Genomic DNA, 13,178 nt, shown 5'->3' with positions numbered 1-13,178 from the left:
TGGGCCCTGGAGCCCACTGCCAGTATTCAAACTGGCCGACCCTCAGGCTGTTTGCCCTGCCTCTCCTGCTGCTTCCCGTGCAACCCACAATAAAGGCACTCGCCGATGGTTTCCCTCATCCTTTCCTCGCCCGGCCTGACCCTGGTGCTTCCCCATGTGGTCCTGGCACAGTATGGTCTGCCCCTCCTCACGAGAGCTGAGAGTCACAGGCTACCTTTCCAGGGGTAGACATCGCTCTGTTGACCTCATCATATCTGAAAAATAAAACTGACATTTTAAAACACAGAAAGAAGCTGGGGACACTGGCTTGTACATTCCCAGTTCAAGGAACAGTATTTTATTACTCCCACTCCACGGTGTACCACTAGGCTTTGGAATTCTCTTTGGCCAATGTTGGTATGTATGACTGTGAACTAGATTGTCCATGTAAGCGAGATGAAACATCCCTGGCCCATCAAAAGAGACACGTGTAGGACTGCCGGAACTGGGAGAAGAAGAGGTAGTGACCAATGGATGATACCAGACAGGTCAATGCTGACCTAGAGTACTGGCTCGAAGCTCTTCTAAAAAAAACCAACCAAACAGCACACCAGCACTAAGGCAAGCGTCGTGTGTCCTGGGTGAGCGATCTTTGCTTAGCTGACTGAACGATATCTACAAAAAATAATGCAAAGTCGTATAAATGATTTTGAGACTGGGTGTTAGAATAAAACAATGAGATGAAGGATTATTATCCAGGAAGAAACATTTTAAATAGACTTTGTAGGTAGAAGAAATGATCAGAATAGGTTCAAACAAGAAGTTTATACTCAGTTCCACCTGATGATGGCAGGGACAAGTGTCAAGTCAACTAGCAGGCATTAGATGTATTATTGAACTACCAGAAGATACCAGGAAAGTTGATGTGAATATTTCACTCCTTTTAAAATCTATTATAAAAAGCCCCGTTATGGACGTCAGTATTGTGGGGCTGAACATCTTCCTATATGCTTATTGGCCTCTGTTTTGAAGTACCTGTCTTTTGACTATGTCTGTATTAGGTGCCTATTTTTTCTGAGTGGTTCATAGTTCTTTACATATTCTAGATGGGACTCTGCCGACTGGTCTTTCTGTATCCACTCTGCACCTTGCGTTTTTACTCTTAATAATATCTTCAATAAGAAACCAAGGATTTCTTCATTTAAATGCAGCCCATTTTATCAATGATATGCTTCACGATGAGTGGTTTTCCTGTCCTGTTTAAATTATCTTTGCCTTCCCCCCAAACTTATTCTATTATTTGTTCTAGAAGACTTTTTTAATTTGGACCTAAAATTCAACTAGAATTGGGTTTTCTGTACGATGGGAGGCAGAAGTCAAGATTAATCTTCCCCACAGGGATGTCCATTCGACTAACTACTGTTTATTGAACCCTGTTTACTGCCCTCCCCGCTGCTCTACGGTGCCACCTTTGACTGCCCTCCCCGCTGCTCTACGGTGCCACCTTTGACTGCCCTCCCCGCTGCTCTACGGTGCCACCTTTGACTGCCCTCCCCGCTGCTCTACGGTGCCACCCTTGTCACAAGTGTATGAAGTTGTTTTATTTCAAGGGAGTTTTCTGTATTGATGTGTTTATGTACGGCTTGACATTTCTTTAATTTAGATTCACTCTCCACCTGGGTCCCTAAGCGAATCCAACTTTTTGGGGAGGTAGTTATTACCAACAAATGATCCAGGAGTGTCTTCAGGTGTTCTGTCAATTGGCCTTCAAGCAAAGTACAAATTCCAGTTTCTGGATGGACCAAAATCTTTCTCCATCTCCGACTCCGTGTCTCTTCGCGTCTGCAGAATATAGGCATGAAGTCAGGACTGTTAGATACTTGGTTATCTATCCTCCATGTTCACAAACTGCCGAAAGACCCACAGTGTTTCTATTTGTAATCACCTTTTCGTTGCTGCTTTCCTTTTTTTTTTTTTTTAAGATTTATTTATTCGTTTGAGAGAGTGCATGAGTGGGGGGGAGGGGCAGAGGGAGAAATCTCAAGCAGACTCCATGCTGAGCAGGGAGCCTGATGCAGGACTTAATCTCATGACCCATGAGATCACAACCTGACCTGAAACCAAGAGTGAGACACTTAACCAACTGAGCCACCCAGGTGCCCCTTCATTGCTGCTTTCATTCTCCTTTGACTATTCAAAGGAATGGCCACTCTCCCAGGAAGGCTGGGCTAAATTTGGGGCCAGAGAAGCTAGACACTCATGAAAGGCTTATTCTTTAGTGAGTCACCATTGAAGGAAGTGGGGAGGCCACCTAGGCCTGTCTCCACCCAGAAATTCTGAGGAGAAAGAACTAAGCAGTCCAGGAGGCAAGGAAAGAAATTCCAGGACATGGAAGTTTCCGGCAAATGTTTAACCTGACTCTGGGTCTCAAAAACCCTTGTGTTCTTGGGCTTATCACCTCTCCAAGTCCACCCAAACACAAAAATAGCCCATTAAAATAAATATCAGACACAAATAAAAGAAATACAATATCACAAAGAGTCAAATGTCAAAACTTGACAGGGAAGTGCGGCCAAATTGAGCAACTCTCACCTGACTAGTTCACGTGATTTCTGTAAGCCCAGGGGCCATCCGCAAAACCTGCAGGGATCCAAAATCATTTTCCAAAAGCCATCGATATAGGTGAAATCTTTGGTAGAAACAGAAGCAGAGAGGAGTAGGACTTCAGTAAATAGCCTTGGCGTTCAGTGCACACATCTGGGTCTGTGTCCAAGTCTACACGCTAGAGAGAGGCCCTGGTTTTGTTTGTAACCGCCCAGCAGAGACGTGCAACTTGGACAACACGGTCTAAGCAGAGGCTCATAGCCCGGGTAACGCGACAGGGCGACATTGACAGGTCAGATAGCTGTGGGGAAGTCCCGGCAGGAAGACTCTTCTTCCCCAAATCTTTGCCACAGGTCTCAAGTTCACAGGCCGCAGTGCAGAGGACATACCTGTGTTGAGATCGGACAGAGGGCTCAGAGCAGGGAAACTGAGACCTGAAGCAGATCCCTTCTTCTACCTCCCCCACCCCGCACTCCCATATAAATGCGTCTCTGCAAAGAAACTTGCCAGGCCTGTGAACAGAAGAAAGTTTCTCCAAAGCTAGGTAGCTTGATAAGTAACTATTTAAATAGTTCAGTGGTTCTTGGCTTTGGTTGCGCCCTGGCAAGTATTAAAGCACCAAAGCCTCGCCCCCTCCTTCTGTGAGTTGGATCCGGTGGGTGTGGGTTAAGCTCTGGCATAGAAACCATAAAAAGTTACTCAAGTGATTCTTAATGTGCACTCAGGATCGAGAACCCCCAAATGAGCTTCAACACCTGAGGACGGCAGCCATGACACTATAAAACAGAAAATAGTGTCCAAGAATGTGGGGACTTTTCAGTCAATGATCAGATTTGGGATGTGTTGATTAAAGGAAAATGGACAGATTATGGAACAAGGGATCAAATTGTTCCTGGATATTAACTTCCTATTATTATTACTTCAAATTTTTTATTTTAAGGAGGCTCCATGCCCAACATGGGGCTTGAACTCACGGCCCTGAGATCGAGTCACATACTCTACCAGGTGTTCCCCTGGTTGTTAACTTATTTTTAAAGCTCATGCAAAACATTATCTGATAACCTGATTAAGGTTGTTTAATCTAGGTATTTTTTAAAGCGGGTTTTGCTAATAATAAGAAGGGGTGGACTATCTAATCTCATACCCTCACTAGACTCAGGTTTCAATACCATGGACTATGGGCTACGGGAAGGAACTCAAGCTCTTAGAGCAGAATAAAGTGTGTGCAAATTCTGTGTTGCCAGTTATCAGCTGTGGCACCCCGGGTAGGTCCTACAACCTCTCTGAGCTCCTATAATGGGAATAATCATACCTGTTTCTCAGAAGGCTTGTAGGGATGAAATGGGACAGCATATCCAAAGCATCTTGGCCTTTTTGACACTGGAAATAGGTGGATTAACGCAGGGTTATGGTAAAGATATTCAGGGCAGGTAAGAACAAGGCAATAGTCAAAAAATCCACTTGGACTTGCCTGGAGCCACTACTGAAATATTTGGGGAATGGGAGACAACCCTGCCTGGTGGGTAGCAGGCATTCTTGGCCCTAATGTTCTACCACCAGCGTGGTTCAAACACTTTCCATCTGTTTCCTTTGACTGTGGACTTACTGGTTCTGTCTTGCTCTATTCGAAGGCTCTTTAGCTGGGCCTGTCACCCTCCTGAATGGGTAGGCCTGTTCTACCCCTGGCCACTGTATAGGCCACTGACTAGTCATAAATGGGCCCAGGGAAGGTGGTGAGGTCGCATAGCACCGAGCATGCATAAAGAAGCCCTTTGAAGAAAGTTATAGGTTTATGGGGCCTGATACCTTGCTGGGCATCCCAACCAGCCAGAGCTCGTTAAACAGAAGAAACACCAAAACCCCTCAACTTTTCCCAGTTTTTTGTGTGGCTATGACTCAAAGTCACCACTAGAGGGCAGGCAACTTTTATTTAAGATGATGGATTTTTTTTTTTTTTACAGGTAAATAAACTGGATAAATTACAATCATTATTGGAATAATAAATAATCATAGGTAACATTTATTACACACATTCTAAAAGTTGGGAACTCCCCCAAATGCTATATGCATTGTTTAATTCAAATTACTTATTGTATTCTCTTCACCTAGTTCCTATCATAAATTATACAGTTCTTTCCTTACAACTGCATTGGAAATTCCATGAGGATAATGCCTGTTTAAGCTGCTCTTCTGCACTAATCAATTGGTTAGTGAGTCTGGAACATTATGGTAACTGAATAAGTACTTGTTGAATGAATACCTGTTGAATGAATTGAATCATTACTGCAAAACCAAAAGTAGGAGGCTGTTATTCTTACAGTACATTGTGCTTTGTCATTAGTAAAATTGTTCTTAAATTTTGTAATATCTCTTTTTAGGTGTTTGAAATTAATTATTAAGTAGTTATTGCAGAGTGTGCCTTCAATAGCTTTTATATGCTTTCGTTTGGGGGGGGTGGGAAATATTCTTTAATAGAGAGTGATAGGCATTGAGAGTGGGAAATATTCTTTAATAGAGAGTGATAGTCAAAACTAAAATCAGCAAGATCCTTCTTGAGAAGAACTGGTACTATTAACTTAGTATCTTGATTAAAGGTATTGTAATTATCTGGACTGATCTGTAAATTTGCCTTCAACAAGCTCTTATAGTGCTGACCTCATGCCAGGCACTGTTCTAAGGACTTCATACCTTATAAAGGTGCTATTATTAGACCCATTTTACAGATGGGTAAATGGTAACTGTTGTTGGCCCATTTTACAGATGAGGAAACTGAGGCATGGGGGGATTAAGAAAACAGTTTCACAACCAGTAAGTGGCACAGCCAAGATGAGAACCCAGGTGTTCTGGCAGGAGACTCCGGGCACCTGGTCACCACAGTGTCTCTACAGCCCACTCACCGAGATTATACAGTCATTACATAAAGTCCTAATTGCACAGGTAATGATTCTGATAGGTCACAACAAAGTAAATTTGGGAAAACTTCCATGCATTTTTATCCTGGACTTTTCATTCTTTTGATATAATAGTGTTGGGAAAAGAAGGTCAGACGGTATCCTGGCCTCTCAAAATCTTGTTTTTAGACAGGGAGTTATTTCGTCATGGCATGATGAGAAATTATGAATAGTGATCCCCTTTCCAAAACACCAAACACACCAGCTTGCAAAGGCCAGCCTGCTGTAGGGCAGAGCTCTTGGCTTCAACAGAAAAGCCAAAGCATACAATGCAAACATTTTTTAATATCCTCAAAATGCAATACACTTACAGCCAAGGGAGTTTTGCAATGAAAACAACAGGCAACGACCAAATGACTCAGCACTTCTGCTCCTAGGAAAAGTCACCAGAAGAACTGTAGACAAGTATTCAAAGAAAAACCTGTATGTAAATCTTCATAGCAGCACGATTCAGCTTTTCCAATAACCAACTGTATCATTTTCACCAAGGACATTTGCATTCCTACCAAGGGGCTGATTCCCTCCTGATGACCCAAAGACCACAGGCACCCGTAACACAACACCTAAAACAAACCCCTGCTCCTCTCCCACACCTCGTCTGCTCCTCTCCTGGGCCTGGCTCTGTGACTGGAACCATCATTCATCTACCTGATATGGGTTAAATTGTGTACTCCCAAATTCATATGTGGAGTTTCTAACCCCAGTGCCTTAGAATGTGACAGTAGTTGGAAATAGGGTCATTACAGATGTAATTAGTTGAATTAAGATGAGGTCATTAGAGTGGGCCCTAATCCAACATGACTGCTGTGCTTGTAAAAAGGGGAAATCTGGACAGAGACAGACACACAGGGAGATCACTATATGAATATAAAAGCAGAGAAGAAGTGATGCTTTTGCAGGCCCAGGAACACCAGAGATTGCTAGCAAACCAACAGAAGCCAGGGGAAAGGCCTAAAACAGATTCTCTCAGAGCCCTCAGAAAAAGACCAACCTCGCTGAGGCCTTGCTCATGGACTTCTGACCTCCAGGATTCTAAGACAATACGTTTCTGTTGTTTAAGCTTCCCAATTTGTGGCACTTCGTTACAGCAGCCCCAGAAGACCAACACACAGCCCAGTGGAGATCTACCATCCATCGCTCCCTCCCACACCCAGTGGCCAGATCCCATCCAGCTCAGCTCCAGATCGGCTCCTAGAATTCAGCTGCTACCCTCTTTCCATGGCCTCTGTAGGTGTGCTGGGAAGTTGGTTCTCTGCAAGCCTCATGTTAGGACAAGGTAGAAAGGCACTTTGTTGACCAAGTGGCACAAGGATAGATCCAAGATGGCGCCGGGGAGAGAGGGTCTAGGATTCCAAGGGGATACAGAGCTGGTGGGGCTGGCCAGCACGGGTGAGGGAACACCTCGCTGTGGGTAAGAGAAACACCCGCTCCCTGCTTGGCTGGAGAAGGCTGAGACCGAGGAGCCTGGTGCAGATGTCAGAGAGCTGGGGCTGGCCAGAGGCTCTGTCCCCAGGGCAGGCTTTGGGGCTGGGCTTCCCCCTGGGATGTGTGTGGTGGATGAGTGGAGATTTGGGGGCACCTTTCCTGCTGGGGTTCCCTCAGGCATGGCTGCAGCGTGTACATCCCCCCAACACCGGCTTTGCAAGGCTGTGGAGAGGGCTCCTTTTTCAACGGCAAACCAAACGGACAGGTTTGCTGGTGAGATTCCAGGTTTCAGTCCAAGAGGTGTGAGCTGAGCAGGCACCTGGCACAGCCCCGCATCAGCTCCGGCTCAGCCAGGAAACAGGAGACTGCACGGGAGCTCTGGGAATTTGACTCTAAACACTGGGATTGAGCAGAGAAGGACCTGGAGTGCAGGGCCTCCCTGGGCACCCAGAAGGACTCGGAGCCCCTCTGCTTGTCTTCCTCTTTCTCCCCTACTCCTCCCTCACCCCATGCCCCTCAGTCCCTCGCTCCAGGTCCCTCCTTCATGTCCCTCCTTCGCCCTGCCTGCACCTGCCCCGTCTCCTCCCTCCTCTGTCATCCTGTTGGCCCCCTTTGCCCTACCACCTTCCTCTTCTGTTCCTCCTTCCCTCTTGGGGACCCCTTTTTTCCTCCTCCCCAATCTTCTTCCTCCCTCTAACTCTTCCTTCCCCTCCCTGCTTCCCCTCTCCTGCCTTTCCCGTCCCGCTCATGACTCCCCCGTCTTGTTTTCCCCTCACCTTTCTCCCTAACCTTAGCTTCACTCCGTCCCCGAGCTCCACTTAGCCTTGCCTTCCCCTCCACCTTCCTTCGTTTCCCGTACCTTTGCCTCCCCCCTTACCTTTCCACCTGCCCTCCTCACGCCCCTCCTCTCACCCTCCCCAGCTCCTTCTCTCCCCTCCCACACCCCCGCCCATCACTGTTTGCTTTTCTCCCGGATCCAGATGAAGGGGTTGCCCTGCCCTGCCCTGCCGCATTGCTGGCAGCTGGGCTCTTGCTTCATGGCTGAGGGCTCAGGGACTCAGGCCCCGGGGAAAGAGCCCCCGCTCAGCATCCAGGTCCTTCGAGCCCGGTACGAAGGCTTGCGAAGGCAGCAGAGGGCACAGGCCCACCTGGTGGTGCTCCCCAAAGGTAGGGCGGGCAGGTGCTGGGGGCAAAAGTGGAGGGAGGAGGGCCTGGCCGTGGGCGTAATGGGTGGTGGGCCGTGGCCAGGGCAGTCCTGGGCTTTGTGGGGCCTCCTGGTGGGAAAGAGCCAGGAGGCCGGAAGAGCCAGAGCCAGAGCACGGAGGCCGGCTCTGGGCAGCTCCGCGTGGCCCAGTTCCCCTCCGGGGGCCTCAGCTGGACATCTGGCCAGCTGCCTGCTGTACCTGGCCTCTGCCCTTCTGTTCTCACTTTGCCAGACTGTTCTGCCTGCTGGATGGTGGCTTAGCCTCCTGCTGGGCCAGGTGGGGGGAGATGGGAGCTCTTCCTGGCTGGGTCTCACCTCCTGCAAAGCAGAGAAACTGGCTCCGGAGAGAGCAGACGTGGTGCTGCTAATAGCCCGGGCACAGGCCAGAGGAAGCGTGGGCTCGAGGACTCAGGAGGCACCCTGGCTCGGGGAGATCGCTTATCACTGTCTCAAACAACTTCCAAGGAGGCACGAGACACAGAAGCCTCAAAAGGGAGAATGCCTCTTCCCTCTGGGAGCTCAGATTTCATTCCTGGAGGAAATTAGGAGCATCGGGCTTCGTCCAGGTCCTTCCCTCTAACAGAGGAATGAATGGGTCAGGGAGGTGGGAAGGTCAAGGCTGTGCCTGAGGCTTTCTGTGGTTATTTGTACACTTCAGGACTCATTGAGTGGCCTACCCAGTACCAGGCCAGCTGAGAAGGAATCAGGGGCCAGAGGGACATCACTGGCAGGGACGGGGACTGTGCTGCCTTTTGAGACAGAAGTGGTACCCCTGAGCTGAAGCCGCCCATGTCCCATCACTTGGGCCGTTGCCAGCCAGTGGGCTCTGTCTGAACTGAACTGGCACAGCCCACTAGCCCCCCATCACTGCGGGGTATACACTGAAAGGTTCCTAAGGGCCTAGTCCATCCTCAAACGTCTTATTCGTTCAGTCATTCAGCAAACATTTATTAAATTAAACCACTAACAAATGAAAGTACCATGCTTAACAGACCCGCAATTCAGACCCACAAATCCACGACATGGGCACATCCCAAAGACAGTCCGACTCGACATGCCCCACAGAACTCACCACCCCCTGCCCCACCCCTCCCCTCTGGCTCTCTCTCCCACACTCTGTAACTCAGGGCCCTTCTCCCCTAGCCAGCATCTGGTAACCAGTTAGGGCTGGTCGGACACTGCCTTTGTCAGGGAAGACCTGACTCCCAGGGGAGGGCAGCCACTCAGCCGGATCCATTCTGGGGTCAGCGTCCAGGGGTCCCTCCCACTTCGTCCCTTCCCTTGTCCTCTGTGGACCCCAGGCTGGGACTGACCGCTGGAGGAGGCTTCTCTCTGCGACCAAGACCCACCTGTCCACCTGGACACACTGGAGAGGGTCCTGGTTCCTACGTTCTCCCATTGCGTCCCCTCTTCCTCTGTTCTCAAATAAGTACCTGACACTTAGACTTTTTGTGAGGGCGTCCATGTTTGTCAGGCTGAGAAAAATCCGGTAGTCCTGAACCGGGAACACATTTCCAGTCCCTCCCCTGCTTGCAGAGATGGCCGCCCCAGTCCTGTTCCTCTCAGGGGCTTCCCTCGGCCTTCATAGCTCAGCACCGTCTCTCCCCGCCTGCCAGCACTCTCCCGTCCAGGGCCCCGCAGTGACAAATGCCAGAAGGCTCAAGAGAGCTCCACTGAGGGTCCAGACGCAACTCCAGGCCGGTCACGGACCTACTCTCTTTGGAACACCTTTCAGTCATGCCCACAAGCCTCTCGGCCCCCAAGGGCAGACAATAAGCTGTCGTGGGCCACGAGGTGGTAAAAATAGGTCCCTGAGAAAGAAGAGGAACATCGGCCTGGATGTGTGTTCCCAGAACAGTGTCTGTGGGATGGCAGAGGGAGAGCGGCCGGGCCTCCAAAAGGGGGCTGCTTTGAAATACGGCTCCCCCCTCCTCCACCTTGGGTGGTAAACCCATTACGGGAACCCCAGAACACAAACCCCGTAAGTTAAGAGTAATCTTTCCCACCGGTGAGTGCACGTGACTCTGTCCCACTCTCTCAGCCTGAACGTTGGTTCCCTAGCTCTACCTCGGGTCACTCCCTCCCTGCAGCTAAGACCTGGAGTCTGTTACTGAACTCTGTCCTGCTTGAGTTTTTCTTCACAGCATTGGTTACCACCTGCAATTTTATCACAATGTGTTCGTTTGCTCGCTGTGTTTCTACCCCACTAGACCATATCCATGAAGATGTGGATTTTGTCTCAGTGTTTACTGCCGTGTTCCCGGAACCCAGAATAAGTAATGCCCGGCGCGTAACAAGTGCTCAGTAAATACTTGTTGAATGAATGAATAGTTGTGCCTGAGTGTGTATGTGTGTGTGCATGTGTTAGAGTCTGTGTGGGTGTGGATGTGTGGGCACGGGAGGGAGTGTACACGTGTGAGCATATGAAGTGGGATCATGTGGGATCCGTGCATGTGTGTAAACACACAAGCAGTGTGTACTTACTATCTGGTTGCCTTGACATTCGGGGATGGCATTCCTACAGCTCGAAAGCACTGAGACCCCCAAAGTGAGAGCTGCTCCTGTGCGTTCCAGTGCTGACCCTGCTTGTGTCTTGCTTTGTCAGGAGGGTACATGCCTGCTCCTGCTGAGCCCATGCTCAGTGCGGTTTGGATTAACAAGGAGAGAAGGCATTCGCTGTTGCTGGAGGAGGCAGATCCGGAGGCAGAGGGGATGCTGGAGGAGGCTGACAGAGACTGTCTCCAGGCCCCTGTGTCTCCATGGCACAGGCACCTGGAGATGTACCGCTGTGTCCAAACCTTCCACCAGGAAACCAATCTGCCAGTAAAACACAAGGACAAGCTCATGGGGTCTGAGCAAAGGCTCCCCCAGGAAGGAGACCCAGGCTTGTTTGAAAACGATCAGATGACTCAGCAAGGGACCGCCATCCTACAAACAGCCCGGCGTGAATGTCCAGTGGGCAATGCCCAAACAAAGGCAGTGGGATCTGGCTTAAATATGGACATTCAGCACCCTCCTTCCAAAAAGAACCCACACAGGTCTGGAAAACCAGCCTACTATCCATTTCCCCAGAGGAAAACTCCCAGGATCTCTCAAACTGCCAGGAACCTGGGCTTGTATGGCCCAGCCTGAAGCTTTCTACTCAGCCAAACGTCTCAATGTTGAAACCATCGATGACCTCATCAAAGAACCCAGGAGGGAGAGCCACAGCTTGGTTCTCTAGCTATGAGCAAGAACTGGACTAACTCAGGTGTAGGAATTTTGAACTTCATGGTGGACACATGGTCTTGTCCTTCAAAAAAGAAGAGATTTGCCTAGGCCAGATCGCACACAGTCCAGGATGAAAGAGTGCTGTCTGATCTGTGACCCTACTCTGCTTACATACGAAGACATGGCTATGGAGCCCTAGATGCCCATTCCTTGGGGAGGTCCAGTAGGACAGTTTCTCTGTCTCTAGAAATGGGAATTTTGAAACATAACACCAAAGAAATGCCTTGGCAGGGCCTTGGAGTCAATGGGTATGGGCAGTCTTGTTTTCAATACCTTCTGATGATTTTTCACATGATCTGGAGAAGATGAAGTCTGAGAATTGCCTTTTTCTGGTAACTGTGTCTAGAGGCCAGCTCACTGAGAAGTCACTACATTCATTGGTAGTGACCATATCATTTCAGCTGAGGCTCCCAAAGTATGGTCAATGTGGGTTAAAAAAAAAAACCAAAAAACAATCCTACTGTTTTGTGTGTTTAAGGGGTGTTCAGGAAGGGTGGCTATCTCTCCCCTCTCACTGAGACTGCACATTCCAATGTCATCACAGGTGTATTTCCTTCTCTTTTCCCTCTATTCTTCCCTCCTTCCTCTCCCTTCCCTCCTTCTTCCCATCCATCCATCCATCCATCCACCCATCCCATTTATCTGTTTTCTCACTTTCCACCCCTCCCTTTCTCTCCCACCCTCTCCCTCTCCTAATTAAGTTCTTATTAAACACTGCTGGTCATTGAAGATGTATGATAAGAGGAGCCCGAGCAGGAGACAAAGAAATGCTCCTGCTTGGAAAATATGTTTTCCCCCCAAACTCCTTCCTTTTCAGCCAAATTTGAAGCACTCAGATCCTTCCTGGGATATGCTAAACTTAGGACAAAGGGAAGCAGGTGTTACTGCTTGGGCGATGGGAAGAAAGTAGGTCTTTCCTGGTTAATGTTTAACTTTAGTAATGATACTTAAACACACCGAAGGTGCCTTTCCCTCATATCAGATAATCTCTCTGTAAAGTTTCACTTGTATTTTCCTCTTTTTCCCCCAGTGGTGATCCAGTCTTGCCCATCTATACCCAGAGTTGTTAACTAGGTGTGTCATTACCTGGCAAAAATACATATGTGCCTGCTTCTTGGATCACCCAGAAATCCCCTCCAGTTTGGGGATTCGTTGCAATTCCTTCTGTGAATAATCAGTAAGAGCCATTGTTATTTTTTTTCTAGCCTAATGAAAAATGAGGACATTTTCTGAAAAACCTTTGTCCTTTGCTTTGTTTTAAAGAGGATTGCCACAAGTAACCCCTCTTTCTACAATATATCAGTCAGGATAGGCTGCGTTTTGCTGCAAACAAACCTTCTAACCTCACAACAGGAGCTTTTCTTCACTCGTGAAAAGTCCACGTGGATTTGGGCAAACTTCCCAGGGCAGCTCTCCTGCACCTGCTGCCGGGAGCTCGGGGGACTTCAGTCTCATGGCACCTACAGAATCAACACTGGTTTCCCTAATCACTGTAGCAGCAAAAGGAAGTGCGCTAATTGTCACGTACTGGCTTTCAAATCACTTCTACTTACATTTCATTGCCCAAAGCAAGTCTTGCGGTCCTATCTTCTCTTCAAGGGTATGCAATCACCCCATGTGCCTGCAAGGGGAGAAGAAATGGAAAACATGGGTGAGCAGCACTAATGGCTAGCATGGGCAGACGGGGGCAAGGTTCTAGTACAATATTAGACTTCATTCTGAATACAATAATAGCCATTAAGAGA

At 48.6% G+C, this 13,178-nt stretch overlaps 1 protein-coding gene across 1 annotated transcript; it reads left to right on the top strand.

Moving 5' to 3' along the window:
- Positions 1-7,939: 7,939 nt before the first annotated feature.
- On the top strand, positions 7,940-11,295 carry CUNH9orf152 (chromosome unknown C9orf152 homolog). The gene is made up of 2 exons (XM_008708044.1): positions 7,940-8,126; positions 10,769-11,295. The coding sequence occupies exons 1-2, from the start codon at positions 7,940-7,942 to the stop codon at positions 11,293-11,295; spliced, it is 714 nt and encodes a 237-aa protein (XP_008706266.1).
- Positions 11,296-13,178: the final 1,883 nt, after the last annotated feature.

The sequence above is a fragment of the Ursus maritimus genome, unplaced genomic scaffold (genome assembly GCF_017311325.1).
Source record: "Ursus maritimus isolate PB19 unplaced genomic scaffold, ASM1731132v1 scaffold_17, whole genome shotgun sequence".
Taxonomy (NCBI): domain Eukaryota; kingdom Metazoa; phylum Chordata; class Mammalia; order Carnivora; family Ursidae; genus Ursus; species Ursus maritimus.
Note: the sequence above shows the minus strand (reverse complement) of the source record. Positions and strands in the feature narration are given on the sequence as shown.

Excerpts from the sequence above, each read along its gene's own strand:
- CUNH9orf152 (XM_008708044.1), top strand. The coding sequence starts at position 7,940 with ATGAAGGGGTTGCCCTGCCCTGCCCTGCCGCATTGCTGGCAGCTGGGC. Across the intron at positions 8,127-10,768 it reads CCTGGTGGTGCTCCCCAAAG|GAGGGTACATGCCTGCTCCT; the intron begins GTAGGGCGGGCA and ends TTGCTTTGTCAG.